Source organism: Hydra vulgaris, chromosome 04, assembly GCF_038396675.1.
Source record: "Hydra vulgaris chromosome 04, alternate assembly HydraT2T_AEP".
NCBI lineage: Eukaryota > Metazoa > Cnidaria > Hydrozoa > Anthoathecata > Hydridae > Hydra > Hydra vulgaris.
In genome coordinates this window covers 49,261,496-49,277,500 of record NC_088923.1, presented here as the reverse complement: position 1 = coordinate 49,277,500, position 16,005 = coordinate 49,261,496, and the positions used below count along the sequence as shown (strand labels likewise).

General features: G+C 30.7%; 1 protein-coding gene across 2 annotated transcripts in view; it reads left to right on the top strand.

The window, feature by feature from the left end:
• Positions 1-10,801, top strand: part of LOC100208281 (sperm-associated antigen 1) — a 70,512-nt gene extending 59,711 nt beyond the window's left edge. For both annotated transcript variants that reach the window (XM_065796544.1, XM_065796543.1), the window contains 3 exons: positions 6,028-6,130; positions 7,251-7,325; positions 10,425-10,801. In XM_065796544.1, the coding sequence (XP_065652616.1) occupies positions 6,028-6,130; positions 7,251-7,325; positions 10,425-10,624 (378 nt within the window). In that variant the 3' untranslated portion in view covers positions 10,625-10,801. The remainder of the gene's footprint in view (positions 1-6,027; positions 6,131-7,250; positions 7,326-10,424) is intronic.
• The last annotated feature ends 5,204 nt before the right edge of the window (positions 10,802-16,005 follow it).

Sequence of the window (16,005 nt, the reverse complement as noted above, 5' to 3'; positions counted from 1 at the left end):
AAAAGATAAAAAAAGTTGAACTCTAAATCTTCCAAACATTTTTTGAACCCAACAGATTGCCACACGCTTGTATCATCCCATCCTTCATCGTTTATAATTTTATTAAAACATTTTTTAATGTTCAATCTTTGTTTTGTTTTCTTTTATGCAAGTAACTATTTTTGAACGAAAATTTCATTGTGTTTCGCAAACTCTTGGTATCTGTTTAAAAGTAATTTTGTGAAGTAAATCATTTCGTTTTGGCGAGGATGTAAAGAACAGGCCAAATCCACTTAAAGTAGAAAAAAATGTTCTTACTCGCTTATTTGACAAACAAACTTTTTTCAAAACTAAATTCAATTGGTGTGCATAGCAGTGAACATAATGGCCATTTGGGTAAACTTCTTTCATTAGACTTTGGACTCCATTCCTTCATCCGCTCATAACTGCTGCACCATCATAAGCCTGTGCAATTAATTTTTCCTTTAGACGAAAACAATTTAATTCTTCTTTTAATACATTTGTAAGACCCATAGCAGTTCTATCCTGAACATCAATAAATGCTATAAATCTTTCAACTGGTTGATAACCTTTTAAATAACGCAAAATAATGACGAACTGAGAACGACAAGATACATCAGTTGTTTCATCTGCTTGCAAGGAAACAAATCTTGCTTTATCTATCTCACGTTTAATTTCTTCTATGTATACTTTATACATACATTCTAGACATTCTAGAATGTCATTTTGGTTTGTTTTCGAAGTATTTTTTGTTATTTTTGAATCTTTAAGATGATCGCTAAACACGCTATCCAATGTAACTGTGTATGAAACCTCTATCTAAAAATACCCCTCGATTATTTGAGTCAATAGTTTCGTCATGTCCTCTTAAGGGCAATTTGTGTACACCACAAAATTTTATACAATCTATAACCCTCAATAATGTATGTCTGTTTTTGTCAACTAATTCATTGTGTTTTTTTATGCTAAGACTGTATCCAGCATCAATTGTCGATAAAATGTTTGTCTTTCCGAGCATTTGAAACTGCAACGAATTACTTATATGTGTTTTACTGGATTCGTGTTTTTGTATTCGCTCAGAAAGATGTTTCATATCTTTACAGCCATTTTATGCCCACAAGCTCTCGCCACCAAACAAAACACAATAAAAACAAAACAACAAATTTTTTTCATCACTAACACTTAACCATGATTTTTTTTCAAACCATGATACACAAAATGATCGTGTTTTTTTACCATCAACTTGAGTTATATGAACACCTTTTGGTTGGTATGCCCCAAGATTTTTGATTTCTAGATTTTCTTGAAAGCCCAATGACGAGAAACGTTTTGTCAATAAACTATCAATTTTGTTCATGTTAAATTACACCATGTAACAACATTTTTGTTTATGTTAATTTTTTAATGTTTCTTACATAATTTTTGTATGCTGATTTCAGTGGTACCATTGGTTTTTCTCTATCATCAAGATTTCCTGAGAAAAAGCATAAAGTATATTTCGGAGTTTTCGTATATGTGTAATGCAATTAAAACATTATATATATATGCTGATTTTAACTATATTCGTGTGTTTATTTTCAGTTTAACTAATTACAACTGTTACATGAAGTGGTGAATATGTCTAGTAGATCCTGCAAGCTTTGTCCTGACTCATTCTGTTATGTTTGTGGTTACTATATTAGTCCAACACAAGCTAAACATAAGATTGTCAGTGGTACAAAATTCTTTACTGCATATCATGCTTATTTTGGCATGGCTATGGGAGATCAGGACAAATCGTGGGCACCACACTACAGTTGTGGTAGCTGCAGATCAACTCTGGAAGGATGGCTGCGTGGAATCCGAAAGTCAATGCCCTTTGCGATTCCGAGAATATGGAGAGAACCGACGAACCATCATGATGACTGCTTTTTCTGCATTGTTGACATTTCAAAGTATAAAAAACCGAAAGATAGGCTGACTCTAGTTTATCCAAGTACACCATCTTCTATTGGACCAGTTCCACACAGTGATGAATTGCCTGTTCCTACTCCACCTCAATCCGAAGAAGCAGCTGCATATCATTCTGAAGTAGACTCACCGGATGAACTCAATGATGACTGTGATTTCAGGGAACCGAATGATTCACCTCATTTCCCTATCCAACAAGAACTTGATGACTTAGTACGAGATTTAGGTCTCACTAAATCAAATGCAGAACTTCTGACATCACGTTTGAAAGAATGGAATTTATTAGATCCAAGCTGCAGAACCTCGAAATACCGAAAAAGACATGAAACATTCGCATACTTTTATGTAGTATCAGAATCACTGTGCTATTGTCATGACGTTCGTGGTCTTTTCAATGACATTGGCATTGTTCACAATCCTGAAGAGTGGAGATTATTCATTGACAGCTCAACAAGAAGTCTAAAGGCAGTTTTGCTCCATAACGGAAACCAATTTCCTTCGATTCCAGTAGCTCATTCCGTTCATCTAAAGGAAGACTATAAGAACGTGAAGTTGTTGCTTGAGAAAATCAACTACGACAGTTACAAGTGGGATGTATGTGGAGACTTTAAGATGCTAGCATTTCTTCTTGGTCTGCAAGGAGGATACACAAAGTACTCGTGTTTTCTTTGTTTATGAGATAGCAGGGCTGCAAACCAGCACTTCACAAGACGTGAGTGGCCAGTGAGAGAACATTTACAGCCTGGTTTGCACAATGTTATTAATCAATCTCTGATACCTGTTGAAAAGATCTTACTACCACCCCTTCACATTAAACTTGGTCTTATCAAACAATTTGTCAAAGCATTAAACCCAGATAGTGAAGCATTCCAGCATATTCGGCAGATGTTTCCAAAGGTGTCAGATGCAAAAATTTCAGCAGGTATATTCGTTGGTCCACAGATTAAAGTTATGTTGGCATGTAAGGAGCTTGAGGACAAAATGTCTGCTGTTGAAAAAGAAGCATGGACTGCATTTAGACATGTTGTTCATAGCTTTTTAGGCAACAATAAGAGTGATAACTACAAAGAGATAGTGGAAAACTTAATTGTACGGTACGCAGATATGAAATGCAGAATGTCAATAAAGCTGCATTACCTGCATTCACACTTGGAATTTTTCAGACCAAATTTGGGTGATGTGAGTGAAGAGCACGGGGAACGTTTCCATCAGGATATTCTTGCAATGGAGAAAAGATACCAGGGCAGATGGGATGCAGCTATGATGGGTGACTACATCTGGTGTTTGATACGCGATGAAGAGAAACTTCATAAAAGAAAACCTCGTTCTACTGTTCACTTTTAGTGTTTTTTGAGATTGTGAGAGACTGTTACAATACAATATAATGTAACATTATGTAATATATGTAAGAAACATGATTTAACATGAAGTTTTGTAACATAACATAACACTTTTGAATTAGTAAATGTTTTATATTGACTAAAGTAGAATCTAATGCAAAACGATTTATATTAATTATATGTTTAATTGATTTTTTTTTTTTTTACGACCAAACGATTGATGCAATAAAAAATCCAATGTCATATTCAGACTCAGCATACTCAAATTAATTAAGAAACATCAAAAAACTTTGATAAACAGAAATTTTTTTTTTTTTTGTTACATTGTGTTATCTAATTAATGAACCTAAATTATTGTAATAAGATAACTTTAAACTATATTGTAACTAGAATATGACTTTGGCATGATTCAAAATTTTATCAACAGTAGTTTAGTCAAGAAGGACTCTTAATCTTAATTAATAATCGATAAAATAATAAAGAATGTAACATTACATATACATTTGACTCTCTGATGAGGAAGGGTCTACAAAAACAATAAAGATACTTTTACAACATAAAATTTTTTTAAAGAATCTTTTCATGACACAACACATATTTTAGTTAATTAAATCCATAATTCTTAAATACAACATTTAGAATGTCAGTCATAAATAATAGTCAACTTCTTAAGATTATTTGCATTGTCTTTACATGCTTTAACAATTTTATGCAAATAAAGATAAAAACCTAATATCTGTTTGTAAGCATACATAAATATTTATATATTTTTTTTTATTTTAATTAATCTTTATTCCCCCCCCCCCCCCCCAAAAAAAAAAAAAACATTTCAATAAAACACTCTGATTTTTTTTATTTCGATGGCAATGGTAAATGTCCAACATTTTTAAATAATCAAAACTTTGTATATTTTTTTAATTAATGCCTTTTTGGAAGTAGCAATTATTAAAGCTGTATTATGAAATGTAACAGTACCACCAGTGGTAGAGTTTTTGTGATTGAAAAAAAATGTTCTTTGTATCTTCTGTTGTTTGTACCTTTGTTGTATCGAACTAATAATAATATTGACTAATTTTAATCTTTACTTGAAAATCCAGTCTTTAAAACTTGTGTTTAATGCTTATTATCCATGGTTGATATTGGCTCTGGTTCAGCATAAATCCAATTGACAACTTAAAAGATAGAATGACTAAACTGCCACCAAACAATGTAATCAATTTTCAATGGCTGATTCATTATGCCACAGAATATGATACATAAGCTGTTTGGAAGAAATAAACTTAGCAATCCCTCATTGAGAAAAGAACAAGAATTTCAAAAGTGCAGTAGCTCTTATTATATTTGTAGAAATGACTAAACTTTCTCGTGTCACAACATATAAATTTGCCAAACAATACACAAATCAAGATCATCATTAATATGGCTGAGCCACAATTTTTTTCTCTGTAAGAAAAAAAAAAGCTTTAAAATTTTTAAAAATAAGTAAAACAATGTCTGAAAAATGTAGTTCACTAACAAGTATTATAAAATGTACAAGATTGTTGATTATAAAAGAAATGCAGGACTTTTCTATGAGATTTTAAAATCAATTTTCTAAACTATAAAATTTCCAAACTTATAATTTTTATTATTTCTGTTTATAATTATAGAATAAAATGACTTGTCCTAGAAAATCTAGTTTCTGAAAAATATTATAAACTAATTTATTTTACCTAACTGTATCTCTTTAAATGTTTATGTCAGACCAACCTTTATACCAGTGATTTCTGTTACATTGTTTTAAATATCATATTTTTGACATGCTCTTATTCCTGTTAATTTATACTCCTAATAACTACTTGGTAAATTTTTTATTTACATATCCAGTTTAAGAAACTAATACTAACACTGTTAATATTGCAATATAAACACTGTTAATATTCACAGTGAAATTCCAATATTAACTAATGTATAGTGTTTACATTATTTTTACAAATAAATGTTTACATTTAATGTTATAAAGTTTCCTAATATTACTGTACCTTATTGAGTCAACAAAACTTCTAAACTAAATTCTTCACTCTTAAAATCGAGAATTAAAAATGGTGTATGAAATTTTTAAAATTCGTGATGTTTTTTATGGTTCTTTTTTTTTTGGGCCAGTTCAATGAGGCCCTGCAGTGCGTTTTTTCGTCCCATCTGAAAGCAAAATAATTTCTGCGCGCGCATCAAAAATAATATTACTACAAACAAAATAAATAGGGCCAGTAAAAATCAGCCCATCCGATTATTTATTGGCAATGAATTAAAACAACGCTACAATACTTTGAATTAATTGCAAATAAACGTATTACTTTATAAATTAAAATAGTTTAAAATTAGAACTAACTTAAAACTATTTATTTTTATAAAACTTGTCTGCAAATAGTTTAGGCTGATAATTGCATGTTTTCATATCTAAAAATACATATTAACATTATCAAATATTTTATCTTAAATAAGTATAGGTGGGGCCGGGCCCCTATGGCCCCAATTGACGAGCCACCACGTATATATATATATATATATATACATATATATATATATATATATATATATATATATATATATATATATATATATATATATATATATGTATATGTATATGTATATATATATATATATATATATATATATATATATATATATATATATATATGCATATACATATATATATATAAATTTCACTATATTTATATATTTCACTTTATACTTTTAGATGAGTGGGTTCGAATTTTTGCAAGCTTGGAGCATCAAAACAAATAAAAGCTCAGATCATGCAGAACTCCTCAAGCAAATTGATATTCCTAAGTTACCAGAATGTATTCATGCTTTTTTTTTTTTTTTTGTTATAGTACATCTTAATTTGTTGTATTATCAATAAATAACAATAATCATAAAAAAGTATCAACAAGATTTGATGTAAAAAAACAGAAATTGTTTCAACACTTATACAGGGTTTGAAATATGCTTTGTATATATGCTCTGGACATCTCACCTAATCAGTCAAAAAGGATCTATCATTAATTATTTTGTCTGACCAATCACTGTTAATTATGCTTTGTTTTATGTTATTTTTTTTAACTTTAAAATTATTTAAATTTTTTTTAATTTCTTTTTTTAATTAAAAAAAACCATTTTTTTTTTTTAGTTTCAAAGTCATATTACTTGATATTAGTAGTATTAATACTGTTAACTTATGTTTTAAATTTCAAATTAGTTTTCAAAGTCTCTGAGATGATTCCAGTGATGACACAAGAATTTGTGAACAGTTTAAAATAGGAACAAAAATAAATTAGAACATCAAAAAAACATCGAATTTGATAAAATGTAAGATAAAAACATATATGATCTGATGAATCAAGACAAGCTATGTATGTTTGAATGTACAGATGCATGTTTGACTGCATGCTTTTATTAAAAACATTAAATGCAATACTTAACTTTTTTTAGTCTGGGATGATTGAGTTCAAATGTTTGTTTTTTTACATTTTTTCAATCAAGTATAAAAAATAAAAAGTTATAAAAAATAGAGATTTTTTTTTGAAAAGTTTTGTGGATTTTAGTGATTTTAATTTCTGAAAAAAAAAAAAAATGAAAAATTTACGATGTTTGCTATATAAAGACAAATTAAATTTTGCAAGTGATGTTACTTATATAAAAAATAAATTTATATTCTCTCGTTATTATTTCGTATACAGCTTTCTTATATTGTTGTTATTATTCTTATAGTATATTATTATATATGTATTTTATATATATTATTCTTATAGATTATAAATGTTTATTGTATAAAGTAGTATAAGTATTGACAGGTATATATAAAAGTATAAATATTGTTATTATTCTTATAATTATAAATGTTTATTATATAAAGTAGAACAATATATGTTTAGTATTTTCAAATAAAATAAAGTCCTATTCTCAAATAAAAATATTTAGTATTGTCAAATAAACTTGATGGCGAGTTCCTTCAACACTTTATTAAAGCTGTTTATGACCATTTCACTAGTAAAGGTTGGTTTTATTTTGTTTGTTTTATTATCCACTTAATTATTATTTATAACACATATTTCTATTTTATTCTAATTATATTATATATTTCTATTTTATATTTCTCTAACAATATACTATATATTTATTTATCAACAGTTAACTTCACAAAAAGGAGCAGAAAGTATAGAAACAGAAAAACAAAACTTTAATTAACATACTCTTGCATTCTCACCGTAATTTAATTATCTGAAGCCGAATATTTGGTCTAATTTTTAGCTTTCAAGAAATGCTTAAATTAAAATCGATACATATTCAATGTATTTTTAAGGATTTACCAAGAAAACCTATACAGTCAAAATCAATTTTAAAAAAGCCACAAATGTTGTTTTTAAATATTTTATGAGATATCGTTTTATTGACAGTTTTCAAGAAAGTGAATAAGTTCGATAAAGTGAATAATGTAGTTATTTTGAGTGGCGGTTTCTTAATTGTTTTAATGTTGCTGAAGGTATTGCTAAAGGTGTTGCTGTTGCTGACTCATAAACACCAGTTTGCTAACTGTGGCCACAGCATAAATGAGTGTTAATACTGCTTCTTAATCAACTTGTCGATTCTTTATGAAACTGTTATCTATTTGAGTGATCTTATTTAATGTGTGTGATATTTGAAGATTTGAGATTCTTGTTGGAAACTTTTAGAAAGTTAGACTTTCTCAACATTTTGTTAGCTGTATTGAAAACAGAGCCAGTCTTGTAAGTTTAGGGATAAGGTTTATCCTGTAAGTTTAGGGATAAGATACTGCTGTATCTTCGTTTTAAGCCCAGCTTTTTTAAGTTGTATTTTTTTCATGATGCATTTGATTTTCACACCCATATGTAAGCCAACAATGTCAAGTAGTTTTTTGTAGTTCTTGAAAAAGAACTACTATTTGAGTGCTTCACTGTTGTTTCTTTTTTTGTACCATTTGTGTGCTTTACTTATATGGTAGTAAAGAAGTTTGTTTTTTTCAATCTAATTCGGTCGCTTTTGCTCATTTGCAACAAATTAAATTTATCTATAAACTAAATTTATGTATATTATAAGTTATGATATTACTATGTATATTATAAGTTATGATATTACTATTATGATATTAAATTTCAAAAAAGTTCCACTTCTCTCTAAATCATTAGAGTATAAGAATCACCTAATAATGGTTCAAAACAGACTATAAATACATTGGTTGAATTGTTGAATTGATTTCTCTAACAATTTACAAGTGTTTGAAGTGTTTGAGGGAGTAGTTTTAAAAAACATTAAGTTATTTGATTCACATATTAATAACTGAAGTACACTGCTTGTTCACTGCATCTGTTGAAGTATAATCTGTCCCAGAATTCGAACACCTAATAACGTTGACACAATTAATTTGATGGCAACTTTATGGTCATAATGTATTGATTCAATTATATATTACGATTAATAACCATTTTTATTCGCCTTTACATCTTAAAAAATTTTAACTTCTAACTTTAAGAATAATAGTCTTTTAAATAGTAGAATAGGAATGTTCATTATGAATGTTACAAGGTGAGTGCTAAATATTCATTGTGGGTGCTACTAGGTGAGTGCTAAAATGTTCATGTTACAAGGTGAGTGCTAAAATGTGGATGTTACAAGTTGAGTGCTAAATATAGTAAATAATAGAAACTGTAAGTGAAAACTGTAAAAAAAAATTTAAAGACTATAAAAAATTCATGAATCTAATTAGTTAACAATCAATAAAAGTGTGGTAAAGTCTTTTTAAGTAAAGTTCTGAAATACTGATGAAACTGACTGAAACTCAAATGTATGTATGTATTACATTAATGATTTTTAAAAAATAAATTCACCTCAACAATGCTGCAAATTATTTAATTTTAGATTTACTTGAAGGAGAGAGTTCATTCGATGAGTGAACTCTCTCATTCTAGATATTTCCAGAAGGAGATCATTCTAAAGCCATTTGGTGCGATAAATATTGAAGTAACAAATAACAATAACATTGGCAGAAAAATAAATAGAATGGGATTGAGTACCAGCAGGATTTGTGATACTAGAGTCATTTGGTGCAATAGATAGTAAAGCATCCAACAACAACAGATGAATAAGTAGAATTTGTAGAACTTACTTAGGCTTTAGGTTTGGAGTTGATTTGAACACCAAAAAGGAGAACATTAGGAACATTAGGAAGAAAAAAGTGATTGAGTGAAGTGGTGCTAAACAAAAGCACATAAAAGAATAGTGGGCTCGAACCTAATTTCGTATAGGTGAATTGGTTCGTGCGTATATGCCTAGATTAACAAGGTGACAGGTAAAGTCTTTTTGAAACATAGGATATCAGCCATCAACACTGAGATCCAATTCTTAAGCGAGTCAAGAAGATCCAACATTTATCATTCTAGTCAGCAAAAATTTAAATCCAGGGTAAGATCTAACCTAATCTATTAGATGAGAAAGTAGCGTCAGGTAACTTTGCTTATTTTAATGATTAAATTTTTAACAAGCTGCTGCATTTGATGCAAAAAAAAATATTATTGTATTTAATTTTTTTTTAATTATAGTATTAAGATAAATATTATTACAAGTTTTTGAACTCAACAAAACGTGTGTAACTCAGTGGTAACAAAACACAAAATCTAATCTCTTTGACTTTGAATGTGAAAAGATGGATATATTCTTTTTTTTGGTCCATCTTTTTATAGGAAATAAATATTAAGTGATTGTTTTGAAGCATTTTTCTTAAACAAAACATACAAAACTGTAAAGGTAATTGGTATTTTTGCGCCTAGAGCTTGAATAATGTAAGATTGTTTAATCATTTCATATTATTTACTTTAGGTAAGGTTTACTACCCCTAAATCAACTTCGATTAGAAACTTTGTTTTGCATATATTCATAGCGTAAAGGAATATTTTTTGAAATGAAACTCAACACTTTTTAATTTTTTTTTTTTTTGACACTATTGGACTTTAAATAAGATTGAACAAGAAAATATATTTGCACATGATTCTTACATTTTAATTTAAAACTTTAGTTTAAAATGAGAATTTTCGTTAGCGTTATATTTTAGTGTTATGTTACTGCAACTATTTTTTTTAGAATCATTCAAGGTCGGTGTCCAATTAATGAAACACTTAAGTCGCACATCTCGATTTGTCACCATTCTTTTGTTCCTCAATACCTCTGACAAAACAATGTTGAAATCAACAATAGAGTTATTAGAATTAAGAGCAAAAAATATTGAGGATAAAAATTTAAAGCAAGAAGTTTATAATTTAAGGACAACATACAAGTTGTAAATATTTCTTGAACGTTTTTCAATGTATTAGATTTAATTTTACAAGTTCTGAAATTGCGACTGTTGTATAATAACGTTAAAGTTGATTTAATGACGTTGTATATTTTGTATAATGTTGTTATATATATAAAGCGTATACATGTATAATGACATTACTTGTTATATAATGGATTTATACTTTTGTGACAGCGTTATTGATGTTTTGTGGCGTTGTGTATTTCTTTACACGCATTTAACGGTGCTGTACAAATGTTATGGTGATACTGATGATGGTGTATGCGTATAATGACGTTTGTATTGTGAGATTCTTTATACAGGGTAATATTAACGTTATATGTCTATATTGTTAATAATGTTACGCTATAATGATAACTATAATAGTATATTCTCCATCATTTACGAACTATCGATCATTTTTGCACGTTTCTGCTTTATCTTAGTTAAAGAATATATTTATTTAACTACATAATATAAAATATATATTTTTAACACATAATGCATATATAACATATAATTTATATTTTTAACATTTAATACATACAGTATTGGACAAAACATTTGCAACCAACATCGAACAATGCTAAAAAGTGTTTCTAATTTTACATGTCTTAAAAAACAAACGAACTATACTACCACAGCAAACAGTTCAGGAGTCAGGAGTCATAGCATGCCATGACATAAGCATTCAGGTGACAGCACACAGGCAGAATTTCGTTGACAAGTGCCATTTTGCAGCGGACAAAACAAGTGCAACTTTTTTGGTTTGTTTCATTTTCTTAAGTCTGGTCCGTGTCAACGTCACGGAAGTTTTTCAATAATTAAAGGAAGTATCCAGAAGTTTCCAGAAGCATGCAGAAGCTTCCAGAAGTTTCCAGAAGAAGCATCTGGAAGCATCCAGAAATATTCAGAAACATTCAGAAGCATCCAGAAGCATCGAAAAGAAGCATCTAGAATCTTCCAGAACAAGTTCACACAGGTTTATTTTACTATATAAAAGACATGTAAATCAACATGTAATTCAGTCAGTATATGGAAGTCAATCAGTCAGTATTATCAAGACAGTTTATCGAAGTGAGTTTTATCGAAGAACATCAATACAGTCCACATCCAACCAAAACGTTGTGTTCCACATAGCATTATTGTATCATCACAAGGTAAATGTAACCGGTAAGCCTTGAGAAGCGTGATTATTTATTTTTATTATTTTTATAACTTCAAGTGTAAATATGGCTCCCGACAGTCTTGGATTGGAACTAAGAATGAAAATTATTAGCGATTACGTAAGTGGAATGTCACAAAAAAGTATTTGTGATAAATATCGCGTGAAAAAATGAACCGTATCAAGACTATGTTCCAAATATCGTTCTACGGGGAAGTTAGCAGCAGATAACAAAGGTGAAAGACCGCGTTCCATCACTTCTAGAGAGGATTCTATGATCGTCAGATCCGTCAAGAAGGATCCCTGGATATCATCAGTCGAGATACAAAAACAATTAGAGCCGCCTGTATCGGACCGAAAAATCAGACGATGTGCTGTTGAAGCCGGATTGTTTTCTCGACGCCCTGCAAAGAAACCGCTGATTTCACTAAAAAACCAGAAGAAAATACTCCTGTTTGCTACATCTCATATTGACTGGAGTGTGCAGAAATGGCGAACTGTCCTGTTCAGTAATGAATTGAAGTTCAACATCAATGGGAGCGATGGCATTTGCCGTGTACGTCGACCGGCCGGAAAACGCTTCGATTTACCTTACTGCCATAAGACCGTGAAGCATGGTGGAGGCAATGTAATTGTCTGGGGGTGTTTTTCTGCTAACGGTCTAGGTCCAATACATCGAAACAATGAAATAATGGACCGTTTCATGTATAAAAATATCCTGAAAGATGTTATGTTACCTCATGCTGAATGGAATATGCCAATGAAATGGGTTTTTCAGCAAAACAACGATCCGATACACACTTCAAAAGTAGTCAAACAATGGTTTCAAGACAACCACCTATCGGTGATGGATCGGCCGCTTCTCCGGATCTCAATCCTATCGAGAACCTGTGGGAGATCGTCAATCGCAGAATTAATCGTGAAGGTGTTCGTAAAGGCCTGGGCAGCGATTCCACAAAGTTTCATTGATCACCTGATCGAATCTATGCCTCGAAGATGCAAGGCTATAATCGACAACAAAGGATTCGCCACAAAATATTGATAGCGAAATACAGCTTGGTCAACATTTTGTCGAGTTGCACTTGTTTTGTCCAGAAGGAAATCAACTTTTTTAAATACTTTTGATGAATTTATTAATTTACATGTACAAATAATGAACTTTGTGATGAATTTAACTTGAAAAACTTTGTCTCTAAACAGTTACATAGTTATTTCTCTAAATTGAAAAAATGCAGCACTTTTATATAAAGAAACTAAATTAGCATTATTTAGTTGCACTTGTTTTGTCCGATACTGTATATAACATACAATATATATTTTTAACGTTTAATACATATATAACATAACATAAAATATATTTTTTTAACATTTTATTTTAAATTGAAAATCTTTTTTTACTTTTATATGCTATTTGTTATAGTAAATAATATTTATTGCATTATAAACATGCACCTTTACAAGAAAAATTATTAATATACGCATTAGGGATATGACTTTTTTGCAACCTACTAGGCCTGTATCGTAATTCAATGAACTTTTATGTAAAAAGAACGAATAGATGTTTCATTTTGACATATTTTGAAAAAAGGTCACCCCAAAACCAAAAAATCGAATTTTCAATAGGTACACTTTTGTACAGTAAATGAATATTAAAGGCTGAAGATGTTGTAAGAGTCATACTCCTGTTGTTATTTTATTTATTTATGCAACATGTACTGTGATATAACAAAAAACATTATGTGATATATAATTATACAAGTATTACAAAATTAACAGTATCAAAGCGTCTAGTACAACAATATACATAACTGTCTGTGTCTATAGGCCTACTGTGTTTAGTACATGGGTCACATGATGCTCACGTCTCATAAAGAGTCTAGCGCTTATTACTTAGAATGAATCGAAGCTGCAGTTTGTCTTTCTTTCTGCAGGAAGCATACAGGTCTTGCATCACCTTGATTGCACGTTCAGCTATCTGATTACTTCGTGGTATGTCGATGACGGATGGCTCTTTCTTCCAGTGATTTTTGAATGACTGCAATGCCTTTTTGTAAGGCTTCAATACATCAGATAAATTCTTGAAGTCATTGTCATTGTACTTTTGACTACTAAACCAATGTTCTGCCCACTCATATGAAATGAACCTGCAAACCTTCTCCAAATTCTTTCTCGCTTCAGGCATAAGAATGAACGCTAGAATGGCGAGAATGGCTCTTGAGTTCCATCTGGCATTGCTCATATTAGGAATGTTCTGAAAGTGAATCAGAGGGAAGTTTCTTTGTTCTTCATAGAACCTAAACACTCTTGTTAAATGTTACAAAAACTTCATATCGTCTCTCCACCCTGATTTATCAAGAATTTCTACAGTTCCATTCACAAACTTATCCTTCAGTTCATCATACTTATTCAACAGTTCAGACACAAATGGGTATTCAATGTTTGGAGATTTGGTATCACCCCCAAGTTCTTTGTCCATCACCAGACGGAGAATCCTGTCTAGTACGTGATGCTGACAACCGATAAATTGTGGTATTGTGACACCCTTTAATTTAAACATACGTTGCAACTTCACAACAACTCCATTTCTCTTCCCAGTATTGACGTTTGTTGTATCAGTAATGATCATCTTAATTGAATTCCACAAATTGTATTCATCAATAAGTTTGGCAATTTTTTCAGCAACAGTTTCAGCTTTGCCATCTTTTAAACGCAGTGCATCAAGTTTCACGTCAGTTCTTTCATTCTGAAGTACTACCTGATATTCCTTATCATCTATTCGTTTGCTGTCAAAGTGTAAGGACCACTGTTCCATTTTAAGTTGTTGTATCATTTCTTTTTTTAATTTACCTGCCTCTTTGAATATGGACTTGTAAATTGCTGATTGACTTGGAGTTGGAATATCAATACCTTGTTGTGATAATACATTGCATATTTTAGCAGCTTTCTTTGTGGAAACTCCACTTGATGTAACCATACTTACAGCAAATTTACTTTTGTAGTGCTTTCTAGTTTTTTTCTGAGTGTCCTCATCATCGTCTTTATCACCGTCGTCGTCTTCATCATCTTCACTCTTACTTTTGCAGTTTTCAGATTCAGTACCACTGTCTGTGGTAGACAGGACTTGTGATGTGGAAGGTATTGCTGTTCCAGACTGGACTTTCCTTCTCTTGGAAGGGTGAATGGTTTCTTTACTTGCCACTTGTCCTGTTGAGTACCCCACCTGTCCTTTACTTTCTTTTTGTAGGTGGTATAGACGTTTATCTTCCGAGGATAACCACTGGCCATTCACTTTCGTGATGTCAAATAATGCATTGAGAACATCATATTTTCCACGCTTGACACATTCATCATAGACCTTCAGCACCTTCATAAGCTTTGCTCTTATCACTTGATCAGACACACGTGGAAAATTCAGTTTATTGTCCCACAATTTTGTAATTTCCTTAGAAATTTGGTCTATTCGTTCTTTTCTTCCTTTGACATATGCTCCGAGAAACTGGTATCTTCCTACAATCTGCAATTGAAGTGGTATTCTGGATTTTTCATCGAGTGAATGTTCTTCTACAGCCACGCTTCCTCTTCTTCTGTGTGACTCTTGAAATCTCACCAAATTTTTAGTCCAAGTCTTCTTGTTCTTTGTTACTGTGGTATGACTTTTCTTGTGAGACATCATATAATATTGTTACGACTTTACGGATAGCTGAGCGTAAATATCCGTTTAATAAAGTCGTTTAATTAATAAAATACTTTAACTGTATAGTAATCCAATTATAGTTCGATAATCCAGTCAATGTTGATAACAGTTCGATAATCCAGTCCGTATCCTAACGATAATGCTACAACTACTTATACTTCGTACACTTACAGCGTCTTTAGTTCGCTACAGTAGTTCCTTATTAGCTCAGTTACACGCAGAGTACTTCATAGAACTATTCACATTATCAACACTGAGCTCTGACAGCAGCTCGCTTATATAATTATTTAGAGCTTCCAGAATGTTCTACTAAGTTCTATAATCTTCTACAGTCTGTTACAGTCGTCTATATCACCGTGGTAACACAACGACGTCATCACATAACAATTCCAAGTATTTGCCGGCACACGGCCGTTTCGTTGCCATGGTAACGTGTGGCGTTATATTTATAAATTCATAACAAAATAATGAAATAAATAGAATTAAGCTGAGAATTAAGCTTAAGATTAAAACATCGGTCAAAAATGAA